Here is a 26080-nt window from a genome sequence, read left to right as displayed (position 1 = left end):
AAATGACAACTTGGAGCATTTCTATCCTAAGCTTTGCTGCTTAAGAGCAACCCACTGAACTCAAGAGGCAGGCTTGAGGACCTTTTGTTTTTGTTATAACTTTCCTCGATAAATCAGAATATGGAAACCATAAGTTTTTAATGGTAAAGTTTTGCCCAGACTGATGGTAAATGTCTGTGAGTTAGAACAGTGAATCAAAAACCACTCAAGCAAGCATTCAGTTCTGTTGTAAGATGTTAAATTTAAGTAGTAAAGTGGTATCTTAACAGTTGCCTATTTTTATCTGACAGTGTCCATGTTACTTCACTGAAGAAACACACAAGGTGATGATCTGTGTCTGTCTAGTTCTAGGAGGACTTAGTATCTAGCTTGGCTGAATAATTTCTTTTAACCAATAAGCAGACGCCATTGCAGCAGCCTTCCTAAGTTAAAATGCTGCTTTGTGTCGACTGTGTCTATTGGTGCTTGTGTTTTGAATTTACAGCATTGTAGTGAACTGCATTCTTTGAGTTACACTGTATATGATAACAACATATGGTCTGCTTTAAAAGGACTATTTTCTCATTTGATTTTTACTCTGCTTTTACTTATACTTGGCATCTTTCTTATTTCACTATATTCAATAACATTATTGCTTGCTCTTATATGTATTTGATATGAGACAGGCTTGGATTGTTCTATAATAATTATATAATTTCAATTAAAAATTATAAACATCATTGATAAAATGATTAAGACAGTGCCAAAAATAGGGATCACTGCAGGTTGCTCAAGTAAGAAGATGCTTATGTGAAGATATCACATATCTTTACCAGATACCCACACATGCTCTCTTTTCAAAGATGTCTCTTCTTTTGGGCTTATGTACCCCTGTATGGTGAAAGTGATTGCATTTGTGTTGTAAATACTGTTGGATTTGATAGACTGCATAACATTTTATTTGGCGGATAGGAAAATTGTAGACTGTATTTAGCATTTCAGACTATGTTATATCTTTTTCCTTTCTTTCCTTTTAAGGGTATTATATATGTTGGCTATTTATGGAATGTTATATGAGTATCCCTTATCTGAAACACTTGAGACTCAAAAGTATTCTAGATTTTGAAATATTTGCACATATAAATGAGCTATCGTGAGATTGGGACCCAACTCTAAACTCAAAATTTGTTTCATGTGCACCTTATATTCATAGTTTGAAAATACTTTGTATATGTTTTAGTGTACCAGTGTTTTGACTGACTTGCTACAGGTTAGGTATGGCATTTCCTACTCATGGCATTGTAGTAGTGCTCAGAGTTTTCAGTATTGAAATATTTCAGATTTTTAGATTAGGGCTGCTCAACATGTATATATTTATTTATCTTTTTCATAAATACTTGTTTGTTATAGAACATATGTTAGATATTATGGGATTTATAGGGTAAACACTACCCTTTTTAAAAAAAACTTAGTGTAAGACATATAAATAAGATACATACACATGAAATAATGATACAAGGTGGTCATTGTGTGTAGTGATGAACTAAAAGAAAGATGTTCAGAGCTGCCAGATGCTGAGGCGGTCAGTTAGAACTGTGTGCCAAGCAGTTATAACAGGCAAGTCTATACCGACTTGCTATTATAGTGTAAGAAAGGTCACAGAGTAAAGGGTGCTCACTCAGCCTATGTTCTCTTTTCCTCAGCTGAATGGCACCCAGGGAGGGTCAGGTGAATTAATACAGGTTATAGGTGGAAAATCTTGCCACTGGCAGAAAGCCCCAAGCAAAACGTTTGTGTTGGTTATGGAATAAAATGCTAAAGAAGTTGGGGATAAATGACAAAAACTGGCTCCCCTGTACACACACTTTAAAAAATGTCTGTGCATGGGATTTTCTTCCATAAGAACAGGGCACTAACTAAAGCTGAGTAGGCCAAGAATTCTGATTGGTCTCTGAGCACTGTTTTAGCTAGGGGATATGAATTCCTCTAGAAACTGCTGTGGAACTCGGTGTTCTCCACATTTGGTATGAGCAGGGCTGCCCACTCTACTGTGTGACACCAAGGCTCCCTACTCAGGCCTCCTGCAAGCCTGCCTGGTAGTCTTTGTAGTTGTCTATGATTGTGTGTGAAATGTCACAATAGGGTTTTGGTCAGGATAGAGTCTATACAATTAGCATAGTAGGGTCTGGAAGACCCTCATTCAAGAAGTGGTATTTAGTCTGATTCTTCCAGAAGTGGAAGAATACATGGTGTTTCATCTTGCAATGAAGAAGAAGAAATGCAATAGACCAACGTAATCTAAAAATTAAAGAACACTTTGGCTGGCACATTTAGTTGTATAATACTCTAAGGGTGACAAGACTAAAAAGGCAGATTGGGACCAAAGCATGAGCCTACAAGATGAAATTCTTTATAGGCAATATGAAAAATGGTTGTTTTATTAAGTAGGGGAACCCATTCTGTTTATCTTACAGTAGTGAACAAGCTGAGTTGGGGGGCAAATCGTTTGGAAAGCAGGTAAAACAATTCGCTCTCGGGGCTACTCCAGTACATAATCCAGTTATGTAGCCAAGGTCCCTTTAAGATGGATAGAGACTGTTTGGTACACAAGCTGATGGTTGCTGTCCTTGCAAGAATGTACTGCAGAGTTGGAGGGTAGGGGTACTAAGATAAAACATTTTCTTTATTTAACTAACTTTGAAGCTAAACTGTCACCTCAGCAGTTATCTCTCATTCTGTTTTTCATGCTTCCTTGTATTTCTTTACTACTGGTAAGTCACATTGATTTTAATTTTGTTTCTTTGGTTTTTTAGATGAGCCCTGAATATATTTTGAAGCCAGACTGAGTAAAATGTTCCCTCTTTTTTCTACTGTTACCGTCCTCTAAATGTTTGTGACTGTACCTGGAAAATAGTTTTCAAAATGAGTTTCTTCCCGGAAGACAGTTGGACCCATCAGTGGAGGAGTAAATGAACTTTGGGTAGTTTGTAAAGATGTCCCAGTTGATTCTGATTCTGTTGTACCTTCTCAATTGATACTCAACACTTTATCATAAAAAAAAAAATTCTAGCTGGCCAGTGGTGGCTCATGCCTTTAATCCCAGCACTCAGGACTCAGAGACAGGCGCTTCTCTGTGAGTTCAAGGCCAGCCTGGTCTGCAGAGCTAGTTCTAGTATAGCTAGGGATGTTACAGAGAAACCCAGTCTCGAAAAATAAAACAAAACAAAAAATTTTAAAGACCGTATTCTTTTCAGTTTTAAGACTGAAAGAGCAGAGCTGGCCTTTCACCAATAATACCATATTTTAGCAAGGATACTGAGTATCTCCTGTGTGCTGAGGACGGCAATAAGATGCTGTTCCTGTTCCATTACTTTGCTTCCCTGAGGTGCTTCCCTTACCATAGCAACCACGTATTGAAGGCACCACACACTAGGTTGCATATGCATTGTCTTTTTATTACTGTCTTTTAGTTCATGCCTGTTGGTAAGGGAAGCATTTACTTACTTCTTCAGCGGCTCCTTGCCCTGCCCTCCTGTGCCACTCTGATAATTTGTGTTTTAAGAGTCCTTCAAGGGCTGGAGAGATGGCTCAGAGGTTAAGAACTCAGAGGTCCTGAGTTCAATTCCCAGCACCTACATGGTGGCTCACGACCATCTGTAATGAGATCTTGTTCCCTCTTCTGGCCTGCAGGGATACATGCAAAACAGAATACTATATACATAATAAATAAACCTTTAAAAAAAAAAAAAGCTGGGCGGTGGTGGTGCATGCCTTTAATCCCAGCACTCGGGAGGCAGAGGAGGCTGATCTTTGTGAGTTCGGGCCAGCCTGGGCTACAGAGTGAGTTCCAGGACAGGCTCCAAAGCTACACAGAGAAACCCTGTCTCGATTAAAAAAACAAAACAAAACAAAGAGTTCTTCAAATGGGCCTGGGTATGCAGCTCAGTTGCAGAGTGCTTCTGTAACATGTACACACTCCTGATTCCTCCCCTAGCACCAGAACAGGAAGAAAACAAACATTGCCAAGTTTTTACAGTTGTGCCTACATCATAGCATCCTGGCTTGCTGCTTTTAATTCTTGCTCCCCCTTAATTACACACATTTACTGTAACTTCTTTCTTCTCTCCTTTCATTGATCATTGCTTGGTTACCCACAGCAAGACCTTTTTTACTTTCTTTCTCCATCTCTCAGCCGAGAAGCAATCACAGTCATGATTGCATGCCAGCCTCTCCAAGTGCATTGGTGATAAGAGACCAGCTAGATGCAGTGAAAGGCTGCTGTTCTAAACAGAGCCCATGCCTTCTCGAGTTTCAAAATGTGTTCTCTACAAATACACTTGTTAGTTGTTAAAACTATGTTTGTTGTATCTAAATTTTAATATATGAAACTCAGTTAACTTGTGAAGAGGAAGGCTAATGTGCACTAATATTTTGGTGGCTGAGTTAGTTCATCTTTGGTACCCAGTCATTTTTCCTACTGGAGAAGCTCGTTTCAGATACCAGCTTCAAATGACTGTTTAGCAAATACTTGTGAATCACACAGAAGTCTTGTATTGCACAGATGTTTCAGAGGTTTAGAACTTTTTGTTATAATTTATGAGCCATGTTAGGCCAATCTTATTTTTATTTTTAATGATGTTCTTTTTCAGGCTTTCCTAATGTTGCACCTAAAACAGTGCTTTCCACACTTCTGAAGCAACAGAATGGCTTCTTCAAATGAAATGTGCCCAGAAGCTAATCTAAAAAGAGAAGGATAACTGGTTAGATAGGAAGGAGCCCTGCCACTGCTTTCACTACAGAGCCCCGTAGTAGCCTCTGGGGCATTGTGGATTCCCTTGAGTCCAGGACATGTCTTGAAAACCACCAACCTAAAGCAGCTTTATCCTCCCCACCACAGGATAATGGGAATGGAGATGTCTGTATGCCTGTCTATCTGTCTATCCATCCACTTTTTTTTTCAATTTGAGAAAAACAAGTGTTTTCTTTCCCCTTTAGCTCAAGATACAACACTTGAAAACACAAAGAGTATTTATAATCAGGTTTTTAACCTTCCCCAGCGTTTATATAAAAATAATCAAAAAGGAGAGTGTGATGTGGAATTTTTTTTCTTTTTTGAGTTGTCACTAATTTGACAGTGTTTACAGATTTTATATTCTTACTACTTAATGACTCTTAACAGTGTGCATCATAAGTACAAGCTTAGTAAGTTTGGTCAGGCCAATTTTTTTTTTTTATTTTGGTTTTTCGAGATTTTTTGAGACAGGGTTTCTTTGTGTAGTTATGGTGCCTGTCCTGGATCTCGCTCTGTAGACCAGGCTGGCCTCGAACTCACTGAGATCCTCCTGCCTCTGCCTCCCGAGTGCTGGAATTAAAGGCATGTGCCACCACCACCCAGCCTGCCAATTTTTTGTATACTAATTTGTATCCTAATTATGTTTGGTAATTAACTATCTACTAAAATTTTCGAATACATTTGTTCAAAATAATGTTTTTCTTTATTTTCACTCTCTGCCCCCCAGCATTTTGTGACAGACTCCATATTTAGCTCATTCTGGCTTCAAATCTGCTCTTAGACTGTCCTCAAACTTGCAGTCCTCCTGCCTCAACCCTTTGAGTGCTAAGATTACAGGCATATGCAACCACACTTGGGGATTTTATTTATTTCAGTCCTCTATCTTGGAGAATTCTTGTAGATTTTTTCTCCCACTCAATTCCTTTTTGCTCTTCCTGCCCCAACAAGTTTCATAGAAATTTTCACTTGCCAATCCTCATTCATCCCTTTTCATGCTGTCTGAACAAACATAGTGTATAATTTACAAAAAAATTACTTTTTAAGGAAAAGAATATTCTTTATTATTCTGACATGTTAAATAATCACTGTTAATAGTCTCATATATACTTTTGGTTTTTATTTACAGCAGTATTTATGCTTATGAATATTTTTTCAATTTTCATTTTTAATGTATTTTTAAAATTGTATAAAAATACAGGACTTTTCATCTCCTTTACGAAGGATTAAGCTAAACCATGCAGATTTTATTGTTCTATGTAATCACGCTACTTAATAGCATTCACTACAAAGTAGATACTTGAAGCAGTCCAGTTTAGTGTAATTATTGGAAACCATCTAATAAGTCTGTTCTTGATAGCAAGATAACATTTAAACGATGAAAATTGAAGTCATTGGATCATATGAAATGACTTTTAATATCTTTATTTTTGTTTTGTATTTATAAGGGATTTGTATGCTGATTTTATTTGGTAATTTATTTTCTACTAAATTTATTTTTTTTCTTTGAAAGAAAAATTCTAGTGCAACTGTATTGGAAAACTTCTAAATAGTAATGAGAGTAAAGTGTTTTCATTTTCTCTAAATAACCTAAGAATAATCTCTCAAAATCTCCCTTCCTTTAGTGTGTGAGTGCATGCATACATGCGTGTTTGCTTGCTTGCCTGTAGGTAGGTAGGCAGTATTCCTCAGGTTCCATCCACCCTGTATTTTGAGACTGGATCTCTTATTTTCCTGAGAATCAAGCAGGTTATCTGGCCATTGAGCCCCGTGGATCCACCTATCTCCACTTGTGCAGTTCTGGGGTTACAAGTGCAAATCACCATTCCTGACTGATTGAAATCCAGTCCTTATCCTGCACACTAAGCACTTCACTATTTGAACTGTCTCTACAGCCTAACTTTAGGATGATATTAATCAAAAAAGCAAATGCTTTTCAAGTACAAATTGAGTATAATTAAAGCAGACTTTCCAAACCTCTTGGGGAACAAGGTACAGGGAACTGAGATTGCAAAAAGTATACCGTGGAACTACCTTGATAGTTACAACAAATACGTTCTGGAAATTTAATCTGTTTGAGGTTTTTGAGAGGTGAAGAGTCTAATAGTGTCCAGTTCACTTGTCATATTATTTGCTATGAAAGGAGACCATATTGGATCTTGTTCACTGTAATAGAGGACATGCTGTGAAATTTGGTATTTCCAATACATAGATTCAGGTGACTTTTTTCCCTTTTTAAGAAGAGAAGATCAAGAATAAAGATAATGCTAATAAAATGATTACTTAATTGTGGTTATATTAGGAACCCAGTTTTGGCCTTTGCTTTTATTTAAATTCAGTTATAAAATATTTATAAGCTATAACCCAAGATCTTTCTTAATTTTTCCCATCAGCAGATCTTGTCTCATTTGCCATTGTTTCTTATTTTAGCTGTGTGCTCTTTGTATAAGCCTTGCTCAGTCTGCATGACAGTAGTGTTTTCAGCCTGCTTTGTGTTGATGGCTTCTTACATTTGACTGCTTATAACTGATAACTCTTAATAATTCATATCAAATAAGCTGTTGCAACATAATGAGAGTATTTTCAGAGACTTTTGCTATAATTTGTAATCCTAATTTATGAACCATTTTCAACATAAATACTTTCCTTTTTTCCTGATTTTTTTTTTTTTTTTAGAAGTGGTACGCCATCCCCAAAACGGACATCTGTAGGCTCCAGGCCACCAACAGTAAGAGGCAGCAGAGACCGTTTTACTGGGGAGTCATACACAGTGCTCGGTAGGATAAGCATACTTTTCTCAGATTTAAGATCATATAGCACACTGTAGGCTTCCTGCTCACATCTAGAAAGCCTACCTGTGTAGTGACCGAGTCTCTATGGAAGCTTTTGTATTGAAGCCTAAACACTTTGAGAGTTACAAGTACTTACAGTCTTCAGATTGACCTACTGGGACTTTTAAATCTCTACTTTAGCTCATACAACATGGATATGTAATCCTTGAAGGGATCCTAACAAAGAAAGGCTTTGAAGTATTTTATATTCATAGAAACATAAGTAATACATGTAAATTTATAGCACATACTCTGCATTTAGCATCTGTTGTTGACATAATTTTTTTCATGGAAAGAGTATTTAAATTTAGTGGGTATTTAGCCTGTAATCAAGTACTTGGGAGGCTGAGGTGGAAGGATCATGAGCTTGTGTCTAGCCTGAGCTACATTGTGACATTTGCTCTATGAAAAAAAAAATATGTTGTTCTAGAACATGTGATAAGTAAAAGTCTGACTCTTAAGGATAACTAAGAGTCAAAACCTTTTTTCTGATCTTTTATAGGAGACACTGCTATTGAAAGTGGACAACATTATTGGGAAGTAAAGGCCCAGAAGGATTGTAAATCCTATAGTGTGGGCGTAGCATACAAAACTTTGGGGAAATTTGACCAGTTAGGAAAGACAAACACTAGTTGGTGCATCCATGTCAACAGCTGGTTACAGAACACTTTTGCTGCCAAGCATAATAATAAGGTCAAAGCTTTGGATGTTCCCGTTCCTGAGAAAATAGGTGTGTTTTGTGACTTTGATGGGGGTAAGTAAGTGTTCTTATTTTTCTAAAACATCATTTCCCCATACTTGCTTGTATTTGAATATACTTTATGTATACAAAATAGTATTTGTAAAGTGCTTTTACTTCTGTGACAGTGTATAGGAATATTGCTTTTTTTTCTATTCCTATTTGGTGGCAGTTGGGTTTTTTTAGGAACAGCATACAGAGAAAATGAGAAACTGGACAAAACAGCTACATTTAGAATAGATGAAAAAGAGACACATGGTATCAACCTGGTTAAGATATAGACCAAGAGGAGAGCCATCAAAGGGGACCTCCAGAAGAGAGAGCAAGTGTAAGGCTGAACAGTTAGGAAGTCAGTTAGGGTAAGATGCTGCTGACAGATGGACTGTGAGTGGAGTGGAGTATGCGTGTGGCTTAAGTAGTTAGCAGACAGACTGATGGACTGTGAGTGGAATATGCACGTGGCTTAATTAGTTAGCAGACTGATGGAATAAAGCTTAAAAGCTGATAGAATTTGGCACAGTCAGTATAAGAAGGAAGAGATCTTAGCATTTGGTGAGCTAATAAAACCCTTTGGTAATAAGATAAACAGTTGATGTGGAATAAGTAGAATAATGTTATGGGATGGATGCAAAAGGAATTGAATTTTAAATCATTACAGCTAGGCTTGAATACATTTTTACTAATTAGATTTGGAACCATTAAGATCAACAACTTTTGCCAATAAAAAATGTTTGTTTATTCAGGAATTTGACTAATTTCTGCATCCTGGTAATTGTGAAATAGTTTTTATTGAGAAAAGCTTTGTAGGTTCTTGAATAAGCAGTAGTGCGTTGTTGGGTAAATGTGGTGGACAAAACTTGGTAGCCCCCTTTGTTCTAATTTTTGAAGCATTTGTTGTTTGATAATAAGGTCAGACCGTTTGTGGAGAGTTGGGTTGTAAGCATTGCAGTTTTTCATGTATCTCATGGATTTGCTAAGCACGCTTCTCAGATGGGATGGTTTTGACAGATTCATCAGCAAGAGTAGCAGGAGAGTGCCAGTAACCATGACTTTCTGAGAGAGAGGAAGGAGAGGGAGAGAGGAGGGAGGGAAGCAGAGACAGGTAAAGAGGGGGAAGGAGGGAGGAGAAAGCACCATGCACACACACACTTGAAAATTAGAGTTTTTGAAACATCTTGGTTTGACACTCCACTTTTCCTTACACATCAAAATCACATTGAGAAATGGTTGTTTGGATGGAATAAGAGGACAACAGTTCAGATGACTTAATGGAGTAAGAGAGGAAACAGTTCAGACGACTTCATAGAGTAAGAGAGGACACAGTTCAGATGACTTCATAGAGTAAGAGAAGACAGCAGTTCAGATGACTTCATAGAGTAGGAGAGGAAACAGTTGAGATGACTTCATAGAGTAAGAGGACACAGTTCAGATGACTTCATAGAGTAAGAGAGAAAACAGTTGAGATGACTTCATAGAGTCAGATTGGAAACAGTTGAGATGACTTCATAGAGTAATAGAAGACACAGTTCAGATGACTTCTTAGAGTAAGAGAGAAAACAGTTCAGATGACTTCATAGAGTAAGAGACGACACAGTTCAGATGATTTCATAGAGTAAGAGAGGAAACAGTTCCGATGACTTCGTAGACTAAGAGAGGACAGCAGTTCAGATGACTTCATAGAGTAAGAGAGGACAGCAGTTCAGATGACTTCATAGAGTAAGAGACCACACAGTTCAGATGATTTCATAGAGTAAGAGACGACAATAATTCCGATGACTTCATAGAGTAAGAGAGGAAACAGTTGAGATGACTTCATAGAGTAAGAGACGACACAGTTAAGATGGCTTCATAGAGTAAGAGACGACACAGTTGAGATGACTTCATAGAGTAAGAGAGGTAACAGTTCAGAAAACTTCATAGAGTAAGAGAGGAAACAGTTCAGATGACTTCATAGAGTAAGAGAGGAAACAGTTCAGATGACTTCATAGAGTAAGAGAGGAAACAGTTGAGATGACTTCATAGAGTAATAGAGGACACAGTTCAGATGACTTCATAGAGTAAGAGAGGAAACAGTTGAGATGACTTCATCGAGTCAGAGTGCAAACAGTTGAGATGACTTCATAGAGTAATAGAGGACACAGTTCAGAAGACTTCATAGAGTAAGATAAGACAGCATTTCAGATGACTTCACAGAGTAAGAGAGGAGAGCAGTTGAGATGACTTCATAGAGTAAGAGAGGACACAGTTCAGATGACTTCATAAAGTAAGAGAAAACACAGTTCAGATGACTTCATAGAGTAAGAGAGGACACAGTTGAGATGACTTCATAGAGTAAGAGAGGTAACAGTTCAGAAAACTTCATAGAGTAAGAGAGGAAACAGTTCAGATGACTTCATAGAGTAAGAGAGGAAACAGTTGAGATGACTTCATCGAGTCAGAGTGCAAACAGTTGAGATGACTTCATAATGTAACAAGGGAAACAGTTCAGATGACGTCATAATGTAAGAAGGGAAACAGTTCAGATGGCGTCATAGAGTAAGAGAGTACACAGTTCAGATGCCTTCATATAGTAAGAGAAGACAGCAGTTCAGATGACTTCATAGAGTAAGAGAGGACAGAGTTGAGATGACTTCATAGAGTAAGAGCGGACAGCAGTTCAGATGACTTCATAGAGTAAAAGAGGACACAGTTCAGATTACTTCATAGAGTAAGGGAGGAATCAGTTCAGATGACTTCATAGAGTAACAGAGGAAACAGTTGAGATGACTTCATAGAGTAAGAGAGGAAGCAGTTGAATGACTTCATAGAGTAAGAATGGAAGCAGTTCAGATGACTTCATAGAGTAATAGAGGACACAGTTCAGATGACTTCATAGAGTAAGAGAGGACACAGTTCAGATGACTTCATAGAGTAAGAGAGGACACAGTTCAGATGACTTCATAGAGTAAGAGAGGACAGCAGTTCAGATGACTTCATAGTGTACGAGGACACAGTTCAGATGACTTCATAGCGTAAGAGTGGACACAGTTGAGATGACTTCATAGAGTAAGAGAGGATACAGTTGAGATGACCTCTTAGAGTAAGAGAGGAAAAAGTTGAGATGACTTCATAGAGTAAAAGAGGCCACAGTTGAGATGACCTCATAGAGTATGAGAGGAAACAGTTGAGATGACTTCTTAGAGTAAGAGAGGAAACAGTTCAGATGACTTCATAGAGTAAGAGAGGACACAGTTCAGATGACTTCATAGAGTAAGAGAGGAAACAGTTGAGATGACTTCATAGAGTAATAGAGGACACAGTTCAGATGACTTCATAGAGTAAGAGAGGAAACAGTTGAGATGACTTCATCGAGTCAGAGTGCAAACAGTTGAGATGACTTCATAGAGTAATAGAGGACACAGTTCAGAAGACTTCATAGAGTAAGATAAGACAGCATTTCAGATGACTTCACAGAGTAAGAGAGGAGAGCAGTTGAGATGACTTCATAGAGTAAGAGAGGACACAGTTCAGATGACTTCATAAAGTAAGAGAAAACACAGTTCAGATGACTTCATAGAGTAAGAGAGGACACAGTTGAGATGACTTCATAGAGTAAGAGAGGTAACAGTTCAGAAAACTTCATAGAGTAAGAGAGGAAACAGTTCAGATGACTTCATAGAGTAAGAGAGGAAACAGTTGAGATGACTTCATCGAGTCAGAGTGCAAACAGTTGAGATGACTTCATAATGTAACAAGGGAAACAGTTCAGATGACGTCATAATGTAAGAAGGGAAACAGTTCAGATGGCGTCATAGAGTAAGAGAGTACACAGTTCAGATGCCTTCATATAGTAAGAGAAGACAGCAGTTCAGATGACTTCATAGAGTAAGAGAGGACAGAGTTGAGATGACTTCATAGAGTAAGAGCGGACAGCAGTTCAGATGACTTCATAGAGTAAAAGAGGACACAGTTCAGATTACTTCATAGAGTAAGGGAGGAATCAGTTCAGATGACTTCATAGAGTAACAGAGGAAACAGTTGAGATGACTTCATAGAGTAAGAGAGGAAGCAGTTGAATGACTTCATAGAGTAAGAATGGAAGCAGTTCAGATGACTTCATAGAGTAATAGAGGACACAGTTCAGATGACTTCATAGAGTAAGAGAGGACACAGTTCAGATGACTTCATAGAGTAAGAGAGGACACAGTTCAGATGACTTCATAGAGTAAGAGAGGACAGCAGTTCAGATGACTTCATAGTGTACGAGGACACAGTTCAGATGACTTCATAGCGTAAGAGTGGACACAGTTGAGATGACTTCATAGAGTAAGAGAGGATACAGTTGAGATGACCTCTTAGAGTAAGAGAGGAAAAAGTTGAGATGACTTCATAGAGTAAAAGAGGCCACAGTTGAGATGACCTCATAGAGTATGAGAGGAAACAGTTGAGATGACTTCTTAGAGTAAGAGAGGAAACAGTTCAGATGACTTCATAGAGTAAGAGAGGACACAGTGCAGATGACTTCATCGAGTAAGAGAAGACAGCAGTTCAGATGACTTCATAGAGTAAGAGAAGACAGCAGTTGAGATGACTTCATAGAGTAAGAGAGGACAGCAGTTCAGATGACTTCATAGAGTAAGAGAGGACACAGTTCAGATGACTTCATAGTGTAAGAGGACACAGTTCAGATGACTTCATAGAGTAAGAGAAGACAGCAGTTGAGATGACTTCATAGAGTTAGAGAGGACACAGTTCACATGACGTCATAGTGGAAGAGATAAAACAGTTCAGATGACTTCATAGTGTAAGAGGACACAGTTCAGATGACTTCATAGAGTAAAAGAGGACATCAGTTCAGATGACATCATAGAGTAAGAGGGGACACAGTTCAGATGACTTCATAGAGTAAGAGAGGACACAGTTCAGATGACTTCATAGAGTAAGAGAGGAAACATTTCAGATGACTTCATAGAGTAAGAGAGGAAACAGTTGATATGACTTCATAGAGTAAGAGTGGAAACAGTTGAGATGACTTCATAGAGTAAGAGAGGAAACAGTTCAGAAGACTTCATAGAGTAAGAGAAGACAGCAGTTCAGATGACTTCACAGAGTAAGACAGGACAACAGTTCAGATGACTTCATAGAGTAAGAGAGGAAACAGTTGAGATGACTTCATAGAGTAAGATAGGGCACAGTTCAGATGACTTCATAGAGTAAGAGAGGAAACAGTTGAGATGACTTCATAGAGTAAGAGAGGACCCAGTTCAGATGACTTCATAGAGTAAGAGACGACACAGTTCAGATGACTTCATAGAGTAAGAGAAGAGAGCAGTTCAGATGACTTCACAGAGTAAGAGAGGAGAGCAGTTCAGATGACTTCATAGAGTCAGAGAGGAAACAGTCCAAATGACTTCATAGAGTAAGAGCCGACCCAGTTCAGATGACTTCATAGAGTAAGAGAGGACACAGTTCAGATGACTTCATAGAGTATGAGAGGACACAGTTCAGATGACTGCATAGAGTAAGAATGGAAACAGTTCAGATGACTTAATAGAGTGAGAGAGAACACAGTTCAGATGAATTCATAGAGTAAGAGAGGACACAGTTCAGATGACTTCATAGAGTAAGAGAGGAAAGCAGTTCAGATGACTTCATAGAGTAAGGGAGGACAGAGTTCAGATGACTTCACAGAGTAAGAATGGAAGCAGTTCAGATGACTTCATAGTGTAAGAGAGGAAACTGTTCAGATGACTTCACAGTGTGAGAGGACACAGTTCAGATGACTTCATAGAGTGAGAGTGGACAGCAGTTCAGATGACTTCATAGAGTAAGAGAGGACACAGTTCAGATGAATTCATAGAGTAAGAGAGGAAACAGTTGAGATGACTTCATAGAGTAAGAGGACACAGTTCAGATGACTTCATAGAGTAAGAGAGAAAACAGTTGAGATGACTTCATAGAGTCAGATTGGAAACAGTTGAGATGACTTCATAGAGTAATAGATGACACAGTTCAGATGACTTCTTAGAGTAAGAGAGAAAACAGTTCAGATGACTTCATAGAGTAAGAGACGACACAGTTCAGATGATTTCATAGAGTAAGAGAGGAAACAGTTCCGATGACTTCGTAGAGTAAGAGAGGACAGCAGTTCAGATGACTTCATAGAGTAAGAGACCACACAGTTCAGATGATTTCATAGAGTAAGAGACGACAATAATTCCGATGACTTCATAGAGTAAGAGAGGAAAGAGTTGAGATGACTTCATAGAGTAAGGGACGACACAGTTAAGATGGCTTCATAGAGTAAGAGACGACACAGTTGAGATGACTTCATAGAGTAAGAGAGGTAACACTTCAGAAAACTTCATAGAGTAAGAGAAGAAACAGTTCAGATGACTTCATAGAGTAAGAGAGGAAACAGTTCAGATGACTTCATAGAGTAAGAGAGGAAACAGTTGAGATGACTTCATAGAGTAATAGAGGACACAGTTCAGATGACTACATAGAGTAAGAGAGGAAACAGTTGAGATGACTTCATAGAGTCAGAGTGTAAACAGTTGAGATGACTTCATAGAGTAATAGAGGACACAGTTCAGAAGACTTCATAGAGTAAGATAAGACAGCATTTCAGATGACTTCACAGAGTAAGAGAGGAGAGCAGTTCAGAGGACTTCATAGAGTAAGAGAGGACACAGTTCAGATGACTTCATAGAGTAAGAGAGGACAGCAGTTCAGATGACTTCATAGAGTAAGAGAGGACAGCAGTTCAGATGACGTCATAGAGTAAGAGAGGACACAGTACAGATGACTTCATAGAGTAAGACAGGAAACTGTTGAGTTGACTTCATAGAGTAAGAGTGGAAACAGTTGAGATGACTTCATAGAGTAAGAAAGGAAACAGTTCAGATGACTACATACACTAACAGAGGAAACAGTTCAGATGACTTCATAGAGTAAGAGAAGACACAGTTGAGATGACTTCATAGAGTAAGAGAGGACACAGTTGAGATGACTTCATAGAGTAAGAGAGGACACAGTTGAGATGACTTCATAGAGTAATAGAGGACACAGTTCAGATGACTTCATAGAGTAAGAGAAGACAGCATTTCAGATGACTTCACAGAGTAAGAGAGGAGAGCAGTTCAGATGACTTCATAGAGTAAGAGAGGAAACAGTCCAGATGACTTCATAGAGTAAGAGAAGACAGCAGTTCAGATGACTTCATAGAGTAAGAGAGGAAACAGTTCACATGACTTCATAGAGTAAGAGAGGAAACAGTTCAGATGACTTCATAGAGTAAGAGAGGAAATAGTTCAGATGACTTCATAGAGTAAGAGTGGAAACAGTTGAGATGACTTCATAGAGTAAGAAAGGAAACAATTGAGATGACTTCATAGAGTATGAGAGGACACAGTTCAGATGACTACATACAGTAACAGAGGAAACACTTTAGATAACTTCATAGAGTAAGAGACGACACAGGTGAGATGACTTCATAGAGTAAGAGAGAAACAGTTGAGATGACTTCAAAGAGTAAGAGAGGACACAGTTTAGATGAATTCATAGAGTAAGAGAGGAAAGAGTTCAGATGACTTCATAGAGTAAGAATGGAAACAGTTGAGATGACTTCATAGAGTAACAGAGGACACAGTTCAGATGACTTCATAGAGTAAGAGACGACACAGTTGAGATGACTTCATAGAGTAAGAGAGGAAACAGTTCAGATGACTTCATAGAGTAAGAGAGGAAGCAGTTCTGTTGAATTCATAGAGTAAGAGAGGAAACAGTTGAGATGACTTCATAGAGTAAGAGAGGACAGCATTTCAGATGACTTCATAGAGTAAGAGAGAAAAGAGTTGAGATGACTTCATAGAGTAAGAGAGGAAACAGTTGAGATGACTTCATAGAGTCAGAGTGGAAACGGTTGAGATGACTTCATAGAGTAATAGAAGACACAGTTCAGATGACTTCATAGAGTAATAGAGGACAGCAGTTCAGATGACTTCACAGAGTAAGAGAGGAGAGCAGTTCAGATGACTTCATAGCGTCAGAGAGAAAACAGTCCAGATGACTTCATAGAGTAAGAGCCGACCCAGTTCAGATGACTTCATAGAGTAAAAGAGGACAGAGTTCAGATGACTTCATAGAGTATGAGAGGACACAGTTCAGATGACTGCATAGAGTAAGAATGGAAACAGTTCAGATGACTTAATAGAGTAAGAGAGAACACACTTCAGATGAATTCATAGACTAAGAGAGGACACAGTTCAGATGACTTCATAGAGTAAGAGAGGACAGCAGTTCAGATGACTTCATAGAGTAACAAAGGACAGCAGTTCAGATGACTTCATAGAGTAAGAGAGGAAACAGTGGAGATGACTTCATATAGTAAGAGAGGAAACAGTTGAGATGACGTCAAAGAGTAAGAGAGGACACAGTTCAGATGACGTCAAAGAGTAAGAGAGGACACAGTTCAGATGACTTCATAGTGTAAGAGAGGAAGCAGTTGAGATGACTTCATAGTGTGAGAGGACAAAGTTTAGATGACTTCATAGAGTAAACAAGACAGCAGTTCAGATGACTTCATAGAGTAAGAGAGGGCACAGTTCAGATGAATTCATAGAGTAAGAGACGACAATTATTCAGATGACTTCATATACTAAGAGAGGACACAGTTCAGATGACATTATAGAGTAAGAGAAGACAGTAGTTCAGATGACTTCATAGAGTAAGAGAGGAAACAGTTGAGATGAATTCATAGAGTAAGAGAGGAAACAGTTCAGATGACTTCATAGAGTAAGAGCAGACACCGTTCAGATGATTTCATAGAGTAAGAGAGGACACAGTTCAGATGACTTCATGGAGTAAGAGAGGACACAGTTGAGATGACTCATAGAGTAAGAGAGGACACAGTTCAGATGACTTCATAGAGTAAGAGAACACACAGTTCAGATGACTTCATAGAGTAAAAGAGGACACAGTTCAGATGACATCATAGTGCAAGAAGGGAAAGAGTTCAGATGGCGTCATAGAGTAAGAGAGTACACCGTTCAGATGACTTCATAGAGTAAGACACGACAACAGTTCAGATGACTTCATAGAGTAAGAGAGGACACAGTTGAGATGACTTCATAGAGTAAGAGAGGCCACATTTGAGATGACTTCATAGAGTAAGAGAGGAAACAGTTGAGATGACGTCTTAGAGTAAAAGAGGAAACAGTTCAGATGACTTCATAGAGTAAGAGAGGACACAGTTCAGATGACTTCATAGAGTAAGAGAAGACAGCAGTTCAGATGACTTCATAGAGTAAGAGAGGACAGCAGTTGAGATGACTTCATAGAGTAAGAGAGGACAGCAGTTCAGATGCCTTCATAGAGTAAGAGAAGACACAGTTCAGATGACTTCATAGAGTAAGGGAGGACACAGTTCAGATGACTTCACAGAGTAAGAATGGAAGCAGTTCAGATGACTTCATAGAGTAATAGAGGACACAGTTCAGATGACTTCATAGAGTAAGAGAGGACACAGTTCAGATGACTTCATAGAGTAAGAGAGGACAGCAGTTCAGATGACTTCATAGTGTAAGAGGACACAGTTCAGATGACTTCATAGAGTAAGAGTGGACACAGTTGTGATGACTTCATAGAGTAAGAGAGTAAAGAGTTAAGATGACCTCTTAGAGTAAGAGAGGAAACAGTTCAGAGGACTTCATAGAGTAAGAGAGGACACAGTTCAGATGACTTCATAGAGTAAGAGAAGACAGCAGTTCAGATGAATTCATAGAGAAAGAGAAGACAGCAGTTGAGATGACTTCATAGAGTAAGAGAGGACAGCAGTTCAGATGACTTCATAGAGTAAGAGAGGACACAGTTCAGATGACTTCATAGAGTAAGGGAGGACATAGTTCAGATGACTTCACAGAGTATCAGAGGAAACAGTTGAGATGACTTCATAGAGTAAGAGAGGAAGCAGTTGAGATGACTTCATAGAGTAAGAATGGAAGAAGTTCAGATGACTTCATAGAGTAAGAGAGGACACAGTTGAGATGACTTCATAGAGTAAGAGAGGACACAGTTCAGAAGACTTCATAGAGTAAGAGAGGACAGTAGTTCAGATGACTGCATAGTGTAAGAGGACACAGTTCAGATGACTACATACAGTAACAGAGGAAACAGTTCAGTTGACTTCATAGAGTAAGAGAGGACACAGTTGAGATGACTTCATAGAGTAAGAGTGGAAACAGTTGAGATGACTTTATAGTTTAAGAGAAGACACAGTTCAGTTGACTTTATAGAGTAAGAGAGGAAACAGTTCAGATGACTTCATAGAGTAAGAGCGGACACCGTTCAGATGAATTCATAGAGTAAGAGAGGACACAGTGCAGATGACTTCATAGAGTAAGAGAGGACACAATTGAGATGACTTCATAGAGTAAGAGAGGACACAGTTCAGATGACTTCATAAAGTAAGAGAAGACACAGTTCAGATGACTTCATAGAGTAAGAGAGGACACAGTTCAGATGACGTCATAATGTAAGAAGGGAAACAGTTCAGATGGCGTCATAGAGTAAGAGAGTACACAGTTCAGATGCCTTCATATAGTAAGATAAGACAGCAGTTCAGATGACTTCATAGAGTAAGAGAGGACACAGTTGAGATGACCTCATAGAGTAAGAGAGGACAGCAGTTCAGATGACTTCATAGAGTAAAAGAGGACACAGTTCAGATTACTTAATAGAGTAAGGGAGGAATCAGTTCAGATGACTTCATAGAGTAACAGAGGAAACAGTTGAGATGACTTCATAGATTAAGAGAGGAAGCAGTTGAATGACTTCATAGAGTAAGAATGGAAGCAGTTCAGATGACTTCATAGAGTAATAGAGGACACAGTTCAGATGTCTTCATAGAGTAAGAGAGGACACAGTTCAGATGACTTCATAGAGTAAGGGAAGACAGCAGTTCAGATGACTTCATAGAGTAAGAGAAGACAGCAGTTGAGATGACTTCATAGAGTAAGAGAGGACAGCAGTTCAGATGCCTTCATAGAGTAAGAGAAGACACAGTTCAGATTACTTCATAGAGTAAGAGAGGACAGCAGTTCAGATGACTTCATAGAGTAAGAGAGGACAGCAGTTCAGATGATGTCATAGAGTAAGGGAGGACACAGTACAGATGACTTCATAGAGTAAGAGAGGAAACAGTTGAGATGACTTCATAGAGTAAGAGTGGAAACAGTTGAGATGACTTCATAGAGTAAAAAAGAAAACAGTTGAGATGACTTCATAGAGTATGAGAGGACACAGTTCAGATGACTTCATAGAGTAAGAGAGAAAAGAGTTGAGATGACTTCATAGAGTAAGAGAGGATACAGTTGAGATGACTTCATAGAGTCAGAGTGGAAACGGTTGAGATGACTTCATAGAGTAATAGAAGACACAGTTCAGATGACTTCATAGAGTAAGAGAGGACAGCAGTTCAGATGACTTCACAGAGTAAGAGAGGAGAGCAGTTCAGATGACTTCATAGCGTCAGAGAGAAAACAGTCCAGATGACTTCATAGAGTAAGAGCCGACCCAGTTCAGATGACTTCATAGAGTAAGAGAGGACAGAGTTCAGATGACTTCATAGGGTATGAGAGGACACAGTTCAGATGACTGCATAGAGTAAGAATGGAAACAGTTCAGATGACTTAATAGAGTAAGAGAGAACACACTTCAGATGAATTCATAGACTAAGAGAGGACACAGTTCAGATGACTTCATAGAGTAAGAGAGGACAGCAGTTCAGATGACTTCATAGAGTAAGAGAGGACAGCAGTTCAGATGACTTCATAGAGTAAGAGAGGAAACAGTTGAGATGATTTCATAAAGTAAGAGAGGAAACAGTTGAAATGACGTCAAAGAGTAAGAGAGGACACAGTTCAGATGACGTCAAAGAGTAAGAGAGGACACAGTTCAGATGACTTCATAGTGTAATAGAGGAAGCAGTTGAGATGACTTTATAGTGTGAGAGGACACCGTTCAGATGACTTCATAGAGTAAACAAGACAGCAGTTCAGATGGCTTCATAGAGTAATTGAGGACACAGTTCAGATGAATTCATAGAGTAAGAGACGACAATTATTCAGATGACTTCATAGACTAAGAGAGGACACAGTTCAGATGACATTATAGAGTAAGAGAAGACAGTAGTTCAGATGACTTCATAGAGTAAGAGAGGAAACAGTTGAGATGAATTCTTAGAGTAAGAGAGGAAACAGTTCAGATGACTTCATAGAGTAAGACCGGACACCGTTCAGATGATTTCATAGAGTAAGAGAGGACACAGTTCAGATGACTTCATGGAGTAAGAGAGGACACAGTTGAGATGACTCATAGAGTAAGAGAGGACACAGTTCAGATGACTTCATAGAGTAAGAGAAGATACAGTTCAGATGACTTCATAGAGTAAAAGAGGACACAGTTCAGATGACATCATAGTGTAAGAAGGGAAACACTTCAGATGGCGTCATAGAGTAAGAGAGTACACAGTTCAGATGACTTCATAGAGTAAGAGACGACAACAGTTCAGATGACTTCATAGAGTAAGAGAGGACACAGTTGAGATGACTTCATAGAGTAAGAGAGGCCACAGTTGAGATGACTTCATAGAGTAAGAGATGAAACAGTTGAGATGATGTCTTAGAGTAAGAGAGGAAACAGTTCAGATGACTTCATAGAGTAAGAGAGTACACAGTTCAGATGACTTCATAGAGTAAGAGAAGACAGCAGTTCAGATGACTTCATAGAGTAAGAGAAGACAGCAGTTGAGATGACTTCATAGAGTAAGAGAGGCCACAGTTGAGATGACTTCATAGAGTAAGAGAGGAAACAGTTGAGATGACTTCATAGAGTAAGAATGGAAGCAGTTCAGATGACTTCATAGAGTAAGAGAGGACACAGTTCAGATGACTTCATAGAGTAAGAGAGGACCCAGTTCAGAAGACTTCATAGAGTAAGAGAGGACAGTAATTCAGATGACTGCATAGTGTTGGAGGACACAGTTCAGATGACTACATACAGCAACAGAGGAAACAGTTCAGTTGACTTCATAGAGTAAGAGCGGACACCGTTCAGATGATTTCATAGAGTAAGAGAGGACACAGTTCAGATGACTTCATGGAGTAAGAGAGGACACAGTTGATATGACTCATAGAGTAAGAGACGACACAGTTCAGATGACTTCATAGAGTAAGAGAAGACACAGTTCAGATGACTTCATAGAGTAAAAGAGGACACAGTTCAGATGACATCACAGTGTAACAAGGGAAACAGTTCAGATGGCGTCATAGAGTAAGAGAGTACACAGTTCAGTTGACTTCATAGAGTAAGAGACGACAACAGTTCAGATGACTTCATAGAGTAATAGAGGACACAGTTCAGATGACTTCATAGAGTACGAGAGGACACAGTTCAGATGACTTCATAGAGTAAGAGAGGACAGCAGTTCAGATGACTTCATAGTGTAAGAGGACACAGTTCAGATGACTTCATAGAGTAAGAGTGGACACATTTGAGATGACTTCATAGAGTAACAGAGGATACAGTTGAGATGACCTCTTAGAGTAAGAGAGGAAAAAGTTCAGATGACTTCATAGAGTAAGAGTGGACACAGTTGAGATGACTTCATAGAGTAAGAGAGGAAACAGTTGAGATGACTTCATAGAGTAAGAGAGGACACACTTCAGGTGAATTCATAGAGTAAGAGTGGAAACAGTTCAGATGACCTCATAGAGTAAAAGTGGAAACAGTTGAGATGACTTCATAGAGTAAGAAAGGAAACAGTTGAGATGACTTCATAGAGTATGAGAGGACACAGTTCAGATGACTACATACAGTAACAGAGGAAACAGTTCAGTTGACTTCATAGAGTAAGAGAGGACACAGTTCAGATGACTTCATAGCGTAAGAGAGAAAAGAGTTGAGATGACTTCATAGAGTAAGAGAGGAAACAGTTGAGATGACTTCATAGAGTCAGTGGAAACAGTTGAGATGACTTCATAGAGTAAGAGAGGACACAGTTCAGATGACTTCATAGAGTAAGAGACGACATAGTTGCGATGACTTCATAGAATAATAGAAGACACAGTTCAGATGACTTCATAGAGTAAGAGAGGACACAGTTGAGATGACTTCATAGAGTAAGAGAGGAAACATTTGAGATGACTTCATAGAGTAAGAGAGGACACAGTTCAGATGACTTCATAGAGTAAGAGAGGAAACAGTTTTAGATGACTTCATAGATTAAGAATGGAAACAGTTGAGATGACTTCATAGAGTAAGAGAGGACACAGTTCAGATGACTTCATAGATTAAGAATGGAAACACTTCAGATGACTTCATAGAGTAAGAGACGACACAGTTGAGATGACTTCATAGAGTAAGAGAGCAAACAGTTCAGATGACTTAATAGAGTAAGAGAGGATACAGTTCAGATGACTTCATAGAGTAAGAGAGGACACAGTTCAGATGACTTCATAGAGTAAGAGAAGACAGCAGTTCAGATGACTTCATAGTGTGGGAGGACACAGTTCAGATGACTTCAAAGAGTAAACAAAACAGCAGTTCAGATGACTTCATAGAGTAAGAGAGGACACAGTTCAGATGACTTCATAGAGTAAGAGCGGACACCGTTCAGATGAATTCATAGAGTAAGAGAGGACACAGTGCAGATGACTTCATAGAGTAAGAGAGGACACAATTGAGATGACTTCATAGAGTAAGAGAGGACACAGTTCAGATGACTTCATAAAGTAAGAGAAGACACAGTTCAGATGACTTCATAGAGTAAGAGAGGACACAGTTCAGATGACGTCATAATGTAAGAAGGGAAACAGTTCAGATGGCGTCATAGAGTAAGAGAGTACACAGTTCAGATGCCTTCATATAGTAAGATAAGACAGCAGTTCAGATGACTTCATAGAGTAAGAGAGGACACAGTTGAGATGACCTCATAGAGTAAGAGAGGACAGCAGTTCAGATGACTTCATAGAGTAAAAGAGGACACAGTTCAGATTACTTAATAGAGTAAGGGAGGAATCAGTTCAGATGACTTCATAGAGTAACAGAGGAAACAGTTGAGATGACTTCATAGATTAAGAGAGGAAGCAGTTGAATGACTTCATAGAGTAAGAATGGAAGCAGTTCAGATGACTTCATAGAGTAATAGAGGACACAGTTCAGATGTCTTCATAGAGTAAGAGAGGACACAGTTCAGATGACTTCATAGAGTAAGGGAAGACAGCAGTTCAGATGACTTCATAGAGTAAGAGAAGACAGCAGTTGAGATGACTTCATAGAGTAAGAGAGGACAGCAGTTCAGATGCCTTCATAGAGTAAGAGAAGACACAGTTCAGATTACTTCATAGAGTAAGAGAGGACAGCAGTTCAGATGACTTCATAGAGTAAGAGAGGACAGCAGTTCAGATGATGTCATAGAGTAAGGGAGGACACAGTACAGATGACTTCATAGAGTAAGAGAGGAAACAGTTGAGATGACTTCATAGAGTAAGAGTGGAAACAGTTGAGATGACTTCATAGAGTAAAAAAGAAAACAGTTGAGATGACTTCATAGAGTATGAGAGGACACAGTTCAGATGACTTCATAGAGTAAGAGAGAAAAGAGTTGAGATGACTTCATAGAGTAAGAGAGGATACAGTTGAGATGACTTCATAGAGTCAGAGTGGAAACGGTTGAGATGACTTCATAGAGTAATAGAAGACACAGTTCAGATGACTTCATAGAGTAAGAGAGGACAGCAGTTCAGATGACTTCACAGAGTAAGAGAGGAGAGCAGTTCAGATGACTTCATAGCGTCAGAGAGAAAACAGTCCAGATGACTTCATAGAGTAAGAGCCGACCCAGTTCAGATGACTTCATAGAGTAAGAGAGGACAGAGTTCAGATGACTTCATAGGGTATGAGAGGACACAGTTCAGATGACTGCATAGAGTAAGAATGGAAACAGTTCAGATGACTTAATAGAGTAAGAGAGAACACACTTCAGATGAATTCATAGACTAAGAGAGGACACAGTTCAGATGACTTCATAGAGTAAGAGAGGACAGCAGTTCAGATGACTTCATAGAGTAAGAGAGGACAGCAGTTCAGATGACTTCATAGAGTAAGAGAGGAAACAGTTGAGATGATTTCATAAAGTAAGAGAGGAAACAGTTGAAATGACGTCAAAGAGTAAGAGAGGACACAGTTCAGATGACGTCAAAGAGTAAGAGAGGACACAGTTCAGATGACTTCATAGTGTAATAGAGGAAGCAGTTGAGATGACTTTATAGTGTGAGAGGACACCGTTCAGATGACTTCATAGAGTAAACAAGACAGCAGTTCAGATGGCTTCATAGAGTAATTGAGGACACAGTTCAGATGAATTCATAGAGTAAGAGACGACAATTATTCAGATGACTTCATAGACTAAGAGAGGACACAGTTCAGATGACATTATAGAGTAAGAGAAGACAGTAGTTCAGATGACTTCATAGAGTAAGAGAGGAAACAGTTGAGATGAATTCTTAGAGTAAGAGAGGAAACAGTTCAGATGACTTCATAGAGTAAGACCGGACACCGTTCAGATGATTTCATAGAGTAAGAGAGGACACAGTTCAGATGACTTCATGGAGTAAGAGAGGACACAGTTGAGATGACTCATAGAGTAAGAGAGGACACAGTTCAGATGACTTCATAGAGTAAGAGAAGATACAGTTCAGATGACTTCATAGAGTAAAAGAGGACACAGTTCAGATGACATCATAGTGTAAGAAGGGAAACACTTCAGATGGCGTCATAGAGTAAGAGAGTACACAGTTCAGATGACTTCATAGAGTAAGAGACGACAACAGTTCAGATGACTTCATAGAGTAAGAGAGGACACAGTTGAGATGACTTCATAGAGTAAGAGAGGCCACAGTTGAGATGACTTCATAGAGTAAGAGATGAAACAGTTGAGATGATGTCTTAGAGTAAGAGAGGAAACAGTTCAGATGACTTCATAGAGTAAGAGAGTACACAGTTCAGATGACTTCATAGAGTAAGAGAAGACAGCAGTTCAGATGACTTCATAGAGTAAGAGAAGACAGCAGTTGAGATGACTTCATAGAGTAAGAGAGGCCACAGTTGAGATGACTTCATAGAGTAAGAGAGGAAACAGTTGAGATGACTTCATAGAGTAAGAATGGAAGCAGTTCAGATGACTTCATAGAGTAAGAGAGGACACAGTTCAGATGACTTCATAGAGTAAGAGAGGACCCAGTTCAGAAGACTTCATAGAGTAAGAGAGGACAGTAATTCAGATGACTGCATAGTGTTGGAGGACACAGTTCAGATGACTACATACAGCAACAGAGGAAACAGTTCAGTTGACTTCATAGAGTAAGAGCGGACACCGTTCAGATGATTTCATAGAGTAAGAGAGGACACAGTTCAGATGACTTCATGGAGTAAGAGAGGACACAGTTGATATGACTCATAGAGTAAGAGACGACACAGTTCAGATGACTTCATAGAGTAAGAGAAGACACAGTTCAGATGACTTCATAGAGTAAAAGAGGACACAGTTCAGATGACATCACAGTGTAACAAGGGAAACAGTTCAGATGGCGTCATAGAGTAAGAGAGTACACAGTTCAGTTGACTTCATAGAGTAAGAGACGACAACAGTTCAGATGACTTCATAGAGTAATAGAGGACACAGTTCAGATGACTTCATAGAGT

At 38.9% G+C, this 26080-nt stretch overlaps 1 protein-coding gene across 3 annotated transcripts in view; it reads left to right on the top strand.

The window, feature by feature from the left end:
• Fsd1l (fibronectin type III and SPRY domain containing 1 like) overlaps positions 1-26080 on the top strand; it is a 105745-nt gene that overhangs the window by 47494 nt on the left and 32171 nt on the right. Inside the window, exons 10-12 of one of the 3 annotated variants that reach the window (XM_052715227.1) lie at positions 291-323; positions 7445-7545; positions 8102-8353. In XM_052715227.1, coding sequence (XP_052571187.1) covers positions 291-323; positions 7445-7545; positions 8102-8353 — 386 coding nt within the window. The remainder of the gene's footprint in view (positions 1-290; positions 324-7444; positions 7546-8101; positions 8354-26080) is intronic. The other 2 variants (XM_052715229.1, XM_052715228.1) reach the window with 2 other exon arrangements.

This window comes from Peromyscus californicus, unplaced genomic scaffold (genome assembly GCF_007827085.1).
Source record: "Peromyscus californicus insignis strain IS unplaced genomic scaffold, ASM782708v3 Scaffold_5__1_contigs__length_169319896, whole genome shotgun sequence".
In the NCBI taxonomy this organism is placed as follows: domain Eukaryota; kingdom Metazoa; phylum Chordata; class Mammalia; order Rodentia; family Cricetidae; genus Peromyscus; species Peromyscus californicus.
The sequence above is the reverse complement of the archived record's forward strand: the minus strand, read 5'-3'. Positions and strand labels throughout refer to the sequence as shown.